The sequence below is a fragment of the Astatotilapia calliptera genome, chromosome 22, assembly GCF_964374335.1.
Source record: "Astatotilapia calliptera chromosome 22, fAstCal68.1, whole genome shotgun sequence".
Lineage (NCBI taxonomy): Eukaryota > Metazoa > Chordata > Actinopteri > Cichliformes > Cichlidae > Astatotilapia > Astatotilapia calliptera.
This window is the reverse complement of record NC_137442.1, coordinates 32,992,527-33,004,641: the sequence shown is the minus strand read 5'-3', so window position 1 is coordinate 33,004,641 and position 12,115 is coordinate 32,992,527. Positions and strand designations below refer to the sequence as shown.

At 40.4% G+C, this 12,115-nt stretch overlaps 1 protein-coding gene across 4 annotated transcripts in view; it reads left to right on the top strand.

The window, feature by feature from the left end:
- LOC113014910 (growth factor receptor-bound protein 10-like) overlaps positions 1-12,115 on the top strand; it is a 69,654-nt gene that overhangs the window by 23,541 nt on the left and 33,998 nt on the right. For 3 of the 4 annotated variants that reach the window (XM_026156739.2, XM_026156745.2, XM_026156744.2), the window contains exon 3: positions 3,351-3,444. The exons of the other annotated variant lie outside the window; for it this stretch is intronic. In XM_026156739.2, coding sequence (XP_026012524.2) covers positions 3,351-3,444 — 94 coding nt within the window. The remainder of the gene's footprint in view (positions 1-3,350; positions 3,445-12,115) is intronic. 4 annotated transcript variants of the gene reach the window in all.

Below are 12,115 nucleotides of genomic sequence, written 5' to 3'. Positions count from 1 at the left end.
GAGAAAAAGAATGTGCAGCCAACACCGCTACCTCCAACGTAGCAAATCTTTCAAAGATGGTTTTAGCACAGATTTTTGTTAATGCATATAGAAGTATTTTGGCTAAGTCGGATGAGATTGTATGCTTTGTCAAAGATACAAAAGCTTCCCATCAGTAGACCGGAAGTATTTATAGTGGCACCATTAAGAAATTATAATTTTCCGTTAAGAACTAAAGTCAACTTCTAGTCTTAGGCTCTGGATCCACACACAGAAATTGCAGGTATTGCCCCACAAAAAAACAAAAAGATGTGCTTCTACTGCACATAAAACAAAGATGAACATTGTCCACAGTGGCTTCAGTGTTTACTTCCATATTACACAGTGCTGTGTTGTTGTGGTTGCTTTGGGCAAGCCAGTCATTTTAGGGTCATGATGAGAGTTACAGTGCTGTGAATAAGCATCTGACGCCATTCATTTCTTTATATTTTGCTTCCAATGAGACAGATTTTCTTTTAAAAAGGTTTTGAGCAGTTCTCTAGGCTTTCAAAGTTTTCTTTGGACATTGGCTGCTTTTTCATTAATTTTCATTCCATTTCAGATTATTTTATATGTGTCATTCAAACATAAAAAGGTATCTCACTCAGACAACGTAGCAGCTGTTCACCAAAATCTCATCAGAAATGATCTTGGTGGCTATCAGTGGGGAGAAAAGTTATGTGTTAAACACGGTGGAGGCACAGTAATGAATTGGGGGCTGCATTTAGGTCAGCTGTGTTGAGGATGTTAGCCAACTTAGTGCAATTATAAACGCAGAAAGGTAATATGCAAAACCATCTGTCAGCAGCTTTATTTTTCAAAAAGACAATGATCCCAAACACACTGCTAATGTAGTAAAAGCATACCGGGATAGAAAAACACACACACAGAGGACCAGTATCAGTCATGGACTAGCCCAAATCTCAACATTACTGAAGCAGTGTCGGCTCATCTGGACAGAAAACAGAACAAAAGGCAGGCAAGATCTAAAGGAAAGATTTAAATGTCCTTCATGAAGAACTATTCCTGAAGACTAGTTAAAGAAGACAAGAAAGCTTCCCTAAGAGGGTTCAGACTGTGTTGAAGAAGGAAAGCAGTTACACCAAGACTTTTGCACAGTACTGTATTAATAACCTTTGGTCCTCCGTGCCCCCTGATCAGACTTATGCTTGCCCATAAATGCAAAGCCACAATGCTAAAAAGGCTCTGTAACTGTAATAAACTTCTATGGAAAAATACTAAGATGAACATTCAAAGTAATTCAGTGTAAATGAGATTTGTTAAACGATGCTGTGTGTTGTGAAACAGAAAACACACGACTGCAGGAATGACTCACAAGCCGTAAAACTACAAGAAGAAAGCCTCCCTTCATGTACTGTGCCACTCAGTATGCCCTTAAGACTAGTTATATGAAGAATGCTGTTTTGTTTGCTATAACTATTGTGCAAAACAGTCCACATCTGGTAAATGATTTTAGCGGGAAATCAGTGCCTCTTTCTAAGAAACAGGTTCATGTCTTTCAAAATTGGCTTTTTCTACTCATATAACCACCCAGGTGACGGCTGATGTAGCATCACTACTCGATTTAGAGTTCCAGGTGAGTTTTTTATGGGGAATGTGGCCATTAAAGCTGACCCTTTTACTGCAAGAGCGCTGCAAAGGAAAGGGTAATTTTCCCTACGTTTGCTTGTAGCTATATGTTAACACTGCTGCTACTGATAGCTCTTTAAAGACCTGGAACATCGTCCTGCCTCCAATTCCAAACAGTGTATACCCTTGTGCCTGGGAAAGCCCAGACTCTGAACAGTGCCGAGAGAAGATTGATTAGTATGATTGCAGTGAGTAAATCACTTGATCACTTGATATCATCAGATTAAAAACATTCACTTATAAATTCTCTGCGTACTTTTTCCAGCTTTTCATTTTAGCTTTAGGTATCAGGTTTTGCTGTTTATGGAGATATTCTGTCTTTATAGGTGTGGTGATAAAGTTTTTCCATCTGACTTAAAGGAGTAGCATCCCTGATTTGCTTTTGTGTTCAGGGTTTGGTGTGAAAATTAAGATTAGGTCCATTAAAAAAGGTTACAGCTAGCACTTAGCTTAGCACAAACACTGAGCACTGGATTAAAGAGGTGGTCTGGCTGAAAACTTACCTACCGGTGTATTTAAAGGATATTAAATAATATTTTCATAATGTTTTCTTAAGATATATATAAAAATTGAGGTGGATATCCACATAATCATGGAAGGTTTTACTCTCGTTGTGCTAACGTAGCCTAGCTTACCACTAGACTATTTGTTTTGGAAGGTTTTAAAGAGCCACAAGTAGATCTGCTAGTAGTTAAGATGCAAATAAAAGGTAATCTCAGTTAATTTGGTAAAAGTCTCACTTTCTGTAGATTTGGAGTAATGCCTGGTGTTGTGCAGTATGTATGTATTTGATATATATGTGTGTATATATTTATGGGTGTTTAGCAGCTTGTAAGTTATTGTGCCTCAGTCTTAGCTATAGCCTGGCCTGCAGACTTTCTCTTTCAGCCCATAGGCCCTGCAGCCAAGTTGCCTTCCTTGGAAAGCTTTTGGCTGATGCTGCTTCTCAGAGCTATAAATCTTACTCTGGGCATTTATGGATGTTTTCGAAGCACCGAGGGGAGCTGCGAGTGTGTGTGTATGTGCATGCATGTGGACTGAGACCTCTGGCCACGAGCAGTTCCTGGAAGCAACGCTTCCGCGTTCTTCTTTTTCCTGGAAAAGAGAAGATTGAAAATTTCATTGGCTTTTTTCCCTCTCTTTCTCCTCTGCAGCTTTCTTGCCTTGAGGCTGCTTCAAATTAGACAATGTGTGAAGAACTTGGCAGGATGTGTGCGTGTATCTTCAGACGTGTGAAATTGTATAAGTGGGCTGGGACTGGTGGGTTTTTTTGGGTGGATTTTTTTTTTTCTAAAAATTATTGAATTGATTGATAATCTTTTTTTTTCATGAAATACATCAAGGTTTAGTTAATTAGTGAGTTTCACAAGTTTAAAATAAAGCTCAGTATACCTGATACAGGGAGAGAGTGTGCATAAAGGAAAGGTCAGAGGGGTCAGAAAGCCAAAGTGACAAAGTGTCACCGGGCTCTGAATGCCTGACTTGGCATTCCTCGACAGCCGAGGCCTGAACCCACCCTTTGCCCGACCATTTGAACTCTGTGAAAATGACACGCTGTCTTCCCGTTTTACTAAAATATCTGACATCTTAAACACATTGCATGAGGCTTTTTTTAACCACGTGCTCAAAATTGTTCTTTTTTTAAATGTTTTTTTATGTCCTTTACTTTTTTTTTGGGACAGGAAAGGATGGACCACACTTCCACTCGCAGGCCTGACGAGCTTATTGTTCCTGGCTTTCAGCGCTCAGCCAGTCAGAATTTGCCACATCACCATGGTAACTCTTCTCTCTTCTCCTTCTTGAACCTATGTTGGATTTATTAAAAAAAATTGGAACATTTAGGTTGGATTATAATAACTGGTTATTACCATTGGTCTTTTCTGGTATGTCCTGAGTGATTAATGAAATCCTTCCATCTAGGGCTGAACGATTATGGAAAATAATCTAATTGCGATTTTTTGCCCCAATATTGCGATTGCGATGCGATATGCGATTATTTTTTAAGGTCTTTGTCTTCTGTATTATTAAACAAAGACAAGCAATACATCATATAGTATGGCCAATACTATATTACATTAATTTTAAACTGTTCTTTCCTGGAAGACAGACCTCTGTTATGATGACATGAGGTGATGCATGAATTGATGACTGACATTTTTATTTAACTTCTTCAATCACAACAGTATATTTGAACATACACAATAGTTTATTTTTAGCTTACAAACATCTGAGCATAAAGTGCTGACAAGGAACCCTGGTGTAAACATTAAAATGAAAGTCAGTACAATGTGCAGATTGCAGAAATATACATAAACAAAATCAGTGGCTTTACCACACTCAGTTTTTCGACATCTGTGAACTACTAGACTGTCATTCAATTAAAAAATAATATTAAATAAATAAAACTAATAAAAAAAAAATACACACATCTTACTGATCTCTGCAGTCAGTAACATTACACATAAAGTGCAAACATAATAGCAATTGTATAAACACACACACACAAACACGCCTTTAAAATTTAAAGGCGTGAAATTGGACGGTCTAGTTCTGATTAGCGTCACCGCTGTCTCGGTGGAGTTTAATAAACTCGGCCGTCTGCTTCTTGCTATCTAAAATATAACCAGACACTGGTGTAAATTCTCGACTGTCTCATACTTCTGTTTAATAAGTTTTCTGTTTGACGTTTAGTCAGCTGTGTGAAAACCAAGGAGGAACCCACCCGGGGGATTAATAAAGTTTTATTTTATCTAATCTAATAACTTTAATCTCAGCCAAACCGATTTACTCACGAACAAACAAAACACTGAAAAAAGCCCAACAATAACATTTTTAGGTTGTCTAAGTGACTTATATATTACGTTTAACCCGAGCAGCGAAACTCCGCGGTGATCTGAAAATGATGTGCCGGGAGTTGTGCCGTTCTCGGCCGCATCAGTAACCCTCGAGCTCCCGGCTAGCTGTCGAGCTGGTGGGTAGCAGACGCCTCTGAAAACGTCGAAGCACTTTTGCAAATATGCGATATCTTGATAAACCGAGCAGATATTTGATGTTTACACAACTACTTTCTCGCCTGAAAATATGTTAAAAGTTTATTTTGTGACCCAGAAAGATTAGTATGAGTAATTTTAAAACTTAGTAGCGGCCGCCATTGCTGGAAACTGGAGTTTGGCTGGGCCGCGCTATGAATTCTGGGATATGGTAGTAATTTGGACAGCCTTCGGCGCGTCGCTGTGACGTAATCGGTCTACAAATGCGGCCTCAGGAGGATGCAGCCCATGAATTTGGACATGTCCAGAGTATAATCGCAGCCTTTGCGGTTAGAAAATTGCACTTGATCATGTCGCGATATTATCGCAAATGCGATATATCGTTCAGCCCTACTTCCATCTATATTTCTTTTGTCATTTCCTTTCTTCATACCTTTCTTTATGGGATCAAAACCAATTTATCGGCCTCTTAACACTCTTCCTGTCTTCCTAGAAATCCCCCCCTCCTGCTCTATCTCCATCTCCATCTAGGACACTGTCTCCCTCCATCACTACATGCTATGCTCTCCAGATGGAGAGATTATTGACAAATTTTAAACTCTCCCCTCCCTCTACCGCTGCTCGGCACTATTTTGAACTCTTCCCTTCCCCACAGTGCCTCAGTATTAAATCTGCCCCCATTATATTTCCAGAATTTCATTCACACTTCCAGGAAAATGTTGGGAATTCTTGGCTAGTGGTTATCCTGTGGATTAGCTTTTTTTTTTCTTTTGGTTTGGTGATTTATTGGACTGGCTTCACTTCTGCTGCTTGTTGGTCATGCTCGTGTATTGTAAACATGGTTTCACAATAAGTGAATGGGTGCTTACATAGGTCTATAGGTCAAACAGTTCAGGGCAGAAGGGAGTTCATAGAAAGTAAGCCATAGGTCTGTGGGTCAGGGTTGTAGATAGTAGGAGGTCAGCAGGTTCATACTCTATTCAGGCAGTGACGCCACTGGAGTGATCAGCCGTTTGCCACTATCACACACTAGACAGTAAAACAGCACTTCCAGAATCTTTTCTTGTTGTTAGTGATAGCTTGTAAAGTGTAACTGCTACAACTAAATATGGGGTCAAGATCATGCAAATGTAAATGCATTGGCACAATAGACGCAAGAATCTCTCAGTCTGTGCACAACTTTTTATAGTAACTCAACAAACCAACAAGGAACAAGTCTCCACAAGGAACCATTGAAATGATGCTTCTAGTTTCTGGAGCTTTTCTCTGTTTTGTTTTTTAAGTTAAACATTTACCAAGTTGAATTCTCAAGTACAACAATAAAAATAAAGCAAAACTAGCCTGCAAAAATTTATGGACATGGCCAATAATCAGTATATGCATCCATTTCCCAAACCCAGCTGATAACATGCAGATAAATAGTCAGCCCCTCAGTTATGTAATATATGATCATATATTTTGTACACAAAATAATAGACTGTTCAAACAAATTGGTTTGTTTACACAGGGTGAACCTGTTCTAAACAGTGAAAAGTACACAGTGCCTATTCTGGTATTCTATGGCAAATCAATCAAGCTCCTCGGTGCTGGGCAGTGAGCACAGGGTCCACTAGGATTCTCAGGTCACCCTCATGAAGTCAGTTTCTGGTTGTTTGGTCAGAGACAGTCACACCAGTGACCTGCTGGAGGTCATTCTGTAGCTCTCGCAGTGCTTATCCTGTTCCTCCTTCCAAAAAGAAACAGATAGCAGTCCTCCTGATAGTTTAAGGGCCTTTGACGGCCCTGTCCACTTCTCCCAGAGTAACTGCTTGTCTCCTGGAATCTCCTCCATGCTCTTGAGACTGTACTCAGAGATACAGCAAACTTCTGGCAATGGTACGTGTTGATGTGCCATTTTGGACAAGCTGGGCTACCTGTGCATCCTCTCTACGCTCCACGTATCGCCTCATGCAACCAGTAATGACGCTGACCGTAGCTAAATACAAAACTACTGAAAACCAGCCAGAAAAGATGTGGAGGGAAAAAATGTCAGTGGCCTCCACCTGTAAAACTATTCCTGATTTAAAACCACTGAAACTGATTAACGACTCCCTCTGCCACTTGACTGACCGAATCAGTGTCCCAGAAGTTTAACTAATTTGATGCTATACATATAAAAATGTTTCTTTGTATTTTCAGCAGTGTACTTACCTCTCTTGATATCTGTCTATATAATTCACAGGGCTCTATGTAGTACTAGAAAAACTAAGTACATGATTTAGAAGCTTGCAGAAGCACCTTTAGTAGTAATAACTTAATAATCATTTTCCGTAAGACTTGCTAGAGACTATCAGTCTCTTACATTATCATTCCAACTTTGCATCAATTCACTGAGGTTTGCAGGCATTCGTTTGTGCACAGTTCTCTTGAGGTCCCACCACTATTCTGCTGTAGGTTCCAGTTTCCAGCCAGCTTTAGCTGACAGTCAGATAGCCTCACATTTGTCACTAGAATACTTTGGTATAAAGAGGATGTGTCCAGGTCTGTAGGTGCCAAACAAACCCAAATCATCACACTTCCACTACCGTGCTTGACAGTTTGGTATGAGGTATTTGTGCTGTATGCTCTCTATCCGGTGTTATTCCAAATATGGTTCTAGAAGTCGTGGTTTGTTCAGATGAAAGCATGCAAACGCAAGCTGTGCTGCCATGTTCTCTTTAGAGAGAAGAGGTTTTCTCCTGGAATCCCTTCCAAATAAATTATACTTGTTTAGTCTTCCTCTAATTGTACTTTAATCATAAAATTTAACATTTAACATGCCAAATGAAATCTAGCACCAAATCACAACAACAGTCGCCTCAAGGCGTTTTATATTGTAAGGTAGAGCCTACAATAATACATACAGAGAAAAACCCAACAATCAATGAGCAACTATGAGCAAGCACTTTGGCGACAGTGGGAAGGAAAAACTCCCTTTTAACAGGAAGAAACCAGGCTCAGGGAGGGGCGGGGCCATCTTCTGTAAACCAGCTGAGGAGAGAGAAGGAAGACAGGATAAAGACATGCTGTGGAAGAGAGCCAGAGATTAATAACAAGTACGATTTAATGCAGAGAGGTCTGTTAACTGAAAAGGAAAAACTCAGTGCATCATGGGAGTCCCCCAGTAGCCTACGCCTATTGCAGCATAACTAAGGGAGGATTCAGGGTAGGGCTGCTCGATTATGGCAAAAATGATAATCACGATTATTTTCACTGAAATTGAGATCTCGATTATTTGACGATATTTATTTAACAATAACAATGTATTGAATAATGACTTTAAAGATTGTCAAAAAATAATATAAAATAGTGTGCAAATACTGATAACAGTGCAAATGTTTGCAATATAAAAAATAAATGAAAAATGTAAACATCTATGTTTAGTGAACTTTGCAGTGTTGCTCTGTGGTGCAGCTACGACACCGTAGCAAAGTTTACACACTATGTCTATTTGATCCATGTCTGACTCCGCGAACCCATAATGTTTCCACACCACTGAAGTTTTTTTACCTCTCTTTTCAACCAACGGCAGTCACTCTCCTCTCCAAATAACTTCTGCTTAGCTTTCCGAGCTTCCCTCGGGTCCTCTTAATCAGCGGTCCCCAACCCCCAGGCCTCGGATCGGTACCGGTCCGTGAGTCGTTTGGTAATTCAGGGTCACCTGGTCCAGCCCTAACTATATGCTTTAGCAAAAAGGAAAGTTTTAAGCCTAATCTTAAAAGTAGCGATGGTGATTAAAGGGGAATGATGTTCAGTAATCAGGTTAGCAACACTTGGCTGCTACTTCCCCTCTTTTCCTTGGGGGCAGTAGGGATGTACTTAGTTTATTAAAGGACTGTATATAGCTTATCTGATAAAATGTTGTGCAGGACAACACTTCACTTCACTGAAAAGGCAAGAGTCAAAGTCACCCATCTCCAGTTTCATTCTGGCTTTGGTTGGTAGCTGAACCTTACCTCAGCCTCACTGATGGATGTGCTGTATTTTTAGATCATGACTGGCTCAGATTACATGCCCTTCATTTATGCTAGATGTGGGGTTTTTTTCTTACAATCTGATGACATGTTGTCATCTGCATGTAAGCCCACCAATTAACAGTAGATTTAATATTTTGTTCATAATTTTCTTTTATCTGATTTATGTGCTGTCCTCCGGTCCTGCAGCTGAGTAATAAGCAGATTTCTGCAGATAGCTTGAGGCTTTCACAGCAGTAACACTCATTGTCATGATAGAAAATCATTCATTTTATGCACCTGTAGTTACACACTAAAGTAACTTTGAGAGTGTTTGTGCCTCCAACAATGCAAAATGTAAATGCACTGACAACATAAATCCTTTTCAAATAAAAAACAGCAGCAGCAAGAAAAACCTACTGAGAAAGTACCAACGCAAAAAGGATGCTAAATATAACCCCTGTGTTTTTGTTGCATAAAAAGAACTCCGTTGCGCTTTGCCCTTGAAAATCTGAACATTCAGCTCTCTTCGCTGACCTCTAGACTGCTGTCAGAGATCGATGATTGCAGGTTGTCGTGGCCAGGGACAGAGAGCACTCATTCAGTATATTTTGGGATCTTACAGGACTGAACTGGCCACGTTTGTATGGTAGGTTTTGTCATCAGATGCTAGCCAGACGGCTGGAGCGAGTCATCTACATTCCAAGTTATAGTTAGCGGAGGAGACGGAGAAGACATTTTCATTCTATATGTCCTCTGGGTTCCCTGTCCATAGCCAGCAGCGCCGTGTGGGCCAAGCCACAGGGGGAGGGGGAGGAATGCCAATGATACCATCATTATCCTCTTAAAGTGGCACTGGGATACTTTTTTTTTTGTAAAAGTTCTCTTTTAGCAGCAAGAACAAAACCTTTCAAACTCACAATAATTAGGATGATGAAGAATCTTCCTGTGAGCAACTTTAAATATTATTGCAAGTGTTGTTTGCCATTGCATTGATGCACATTAGCAGTTGAGAGAAAAATAGACTAAATGTTAAGTTTTAGCATCCTACCAAACGTACAACACTGTGCAAAAGTCTTGAGCCACCCTCATTTCTTTGTATTTTGCTAGTAAAATGGGAAGTAGCTGCAGCCATTTAGAGAAACGCATGTAAACAGATGGAAATACAGCATATAAGATGAAAACAGAGTTTGTACATTTCTTAGCTTTAAAGTCAATATTTGTTATTACTACGTTTATTCTTCAACAAAGGCTGAACTCTCTTGTAATTTCTTTAAGTAGTCTTCTGGAATAGTTCTTCAGACTTCTTGAAGGACTTCCAAAGCTCTTTTTTGGATGATGGCTGCCTTTTGTTCTGTTTTCTGTCTAGATGAACCCACACTGCTTCAGTAATGTTGTGGTTTAGGCTTGTGAGACCAACCTATGGGTTGATACATTGGTATTGTGTGTTTTTCTATCCAAGTGTGCATTTACTGCACTGGCAGTGAAGGCTTTGCTAATCAGACAAAAAAATCTGTGTCGAGATCTGATGGTACTTTTCTGTGTTCATCGTTTCATCATCGTGTTGCATTCAATATAAAATGTCGCCCCAAACCATGACAGAGCCTCCACTATGTTTCATAGATGGATATGAACACTCACCGTTTGTTATACCTCAGACTTTTCTCCCCATTTTGCTTCCCAAGCAATGGTTTCTTTAAAGCCATCCGTCCACTGAGACCATTTCTGATGAGGCTCCAGGGAATAATAAATGAATTAACTGAAGGGCCAGATGTATCTGTCAGGTCTTGGCTGGACTTGTCCTGCTTCTTAAGGACGCAACTTTTACTAAAAATCACAAAGTAGCATAACTTTTATTATGCTATGGAAGGAAAAACACAGGCATTAGTAATGAGACGAATGACAACACCTCTCGCTTTTACAGATCATGAGTCCACATTATGTTACATCTTTATATAACAGCCATGACTGTCTCTCCTCCTGCGTGGTCTTGTTCTTTTCCTAGAACATCTTTTGCACACACAGCCCCCACCCCACCCAAGCAACCATGTCCCACTCATGAACCCCAGCATCACATGACCCAATGTCCCAGACTGTGCTCTGTGTTTGTGTGTGCGCGTGACATGCATAACTCCTTATAACCTAAGATGAGCGACTCCTGTTGTTTTTGGTGCAGCAGCTTTTCCCCCCTGCTCTCACTGTGGATGTTCACAGTGTTTGTGTACATTCGGTGCACTGCTGCGTTTCCTTTTAAATTTCTCCTCTTTAATTAGATGCACATGTACATCAGCACTGCAGAGTGCACATAGTGTCCTGTCCTCATTCCTGTGTGTCTGTTTTGATGTCCTACTTTGTCCCAGTCATTTGGCCACCATGTGTCATGAAAAGGCCTGGTTAACGTTCCCAGAGTGCTGTAATTTCGTCTGAGAGGAATGTCAAGAATTCTGTGTGTGGTGTTGGGGTGGGACTCACGGAGGACCAAAGGCCTTTAGACACACATACACACACATAGCGAAACACATTGAGACCACAGTTGTGAGGACGTTTAACAGAGCTTATGTAAAAGTTGATTCACTAGAGAGATTTCTCTCCCGCTAGCAGGCTTTCCCCCCACAAGCTGACAGTGCACATTTACTTTTTAGAAAGTTAAGAGTAGAAAAATCTATTACTGCGAGGTTGGAAAACTGTTAGTAATGACTGCCATACACAGGATTATCTCCATCTGTCCCCAGAGGGCATTTCATTTTGCATTATAGAGTGCTGCAAGAAGTGAACCAATTCATCATCAGATAGCACCACATGAACAGCATCAAAGCCTTGAGGGAAGCCCAAAGTGGGGCTTGCAAATCCGGGCCTGGCTTTAGCTAATTAATAACAGTTTACGGTAAAAGATCGGCATCGACATCTGACCTGCACGACCAGGGGCCCATTCACTCTGGTTTGCTTTGGTTAGTCGTTTGGTCTGTGGGCGAGTGCTGGTTCGAAACTGCTGCTGGCTGCCAGGAAGGCTTGTCAGCCCCTTGAATGACAGTTTACACACAGTTAGGCCAAAGGCAAGCCAGGGAGGTGGTGTACTACACAGGAATTGAATGAAATCCAAGCCAAAGAGGAATCCAACACAAGGAAGAATGATACTTCACATCAGGGCTGTGCTTTCTCTCACTCTCTCTGTCTGCTGCCATGCTTGATAATTCAGGGCCGTGATGTTTTTCTGGCAATATTTTTATTGCTTAAATTGCTGCTCTATCAAAGTGCCATTGAGGTTTCAGTGTCATTGTCTCAGTATGTACTGTAGACATGATACAAAGGTTATGAGCTGTTTGCTCAAAGTAAAACTAGTGCCCAGTCTGTGTTTAATTGCAGACATAGATAAAGAAAAGGTTCACTGACACAATTGTCTCTCTAATCAGGCTTTATTGGTTCCTCTTTTTTTTCTTTCTTTTTTTTACATCTTATAATGAGTCTTTTATTTCAACTGCTGAGCCT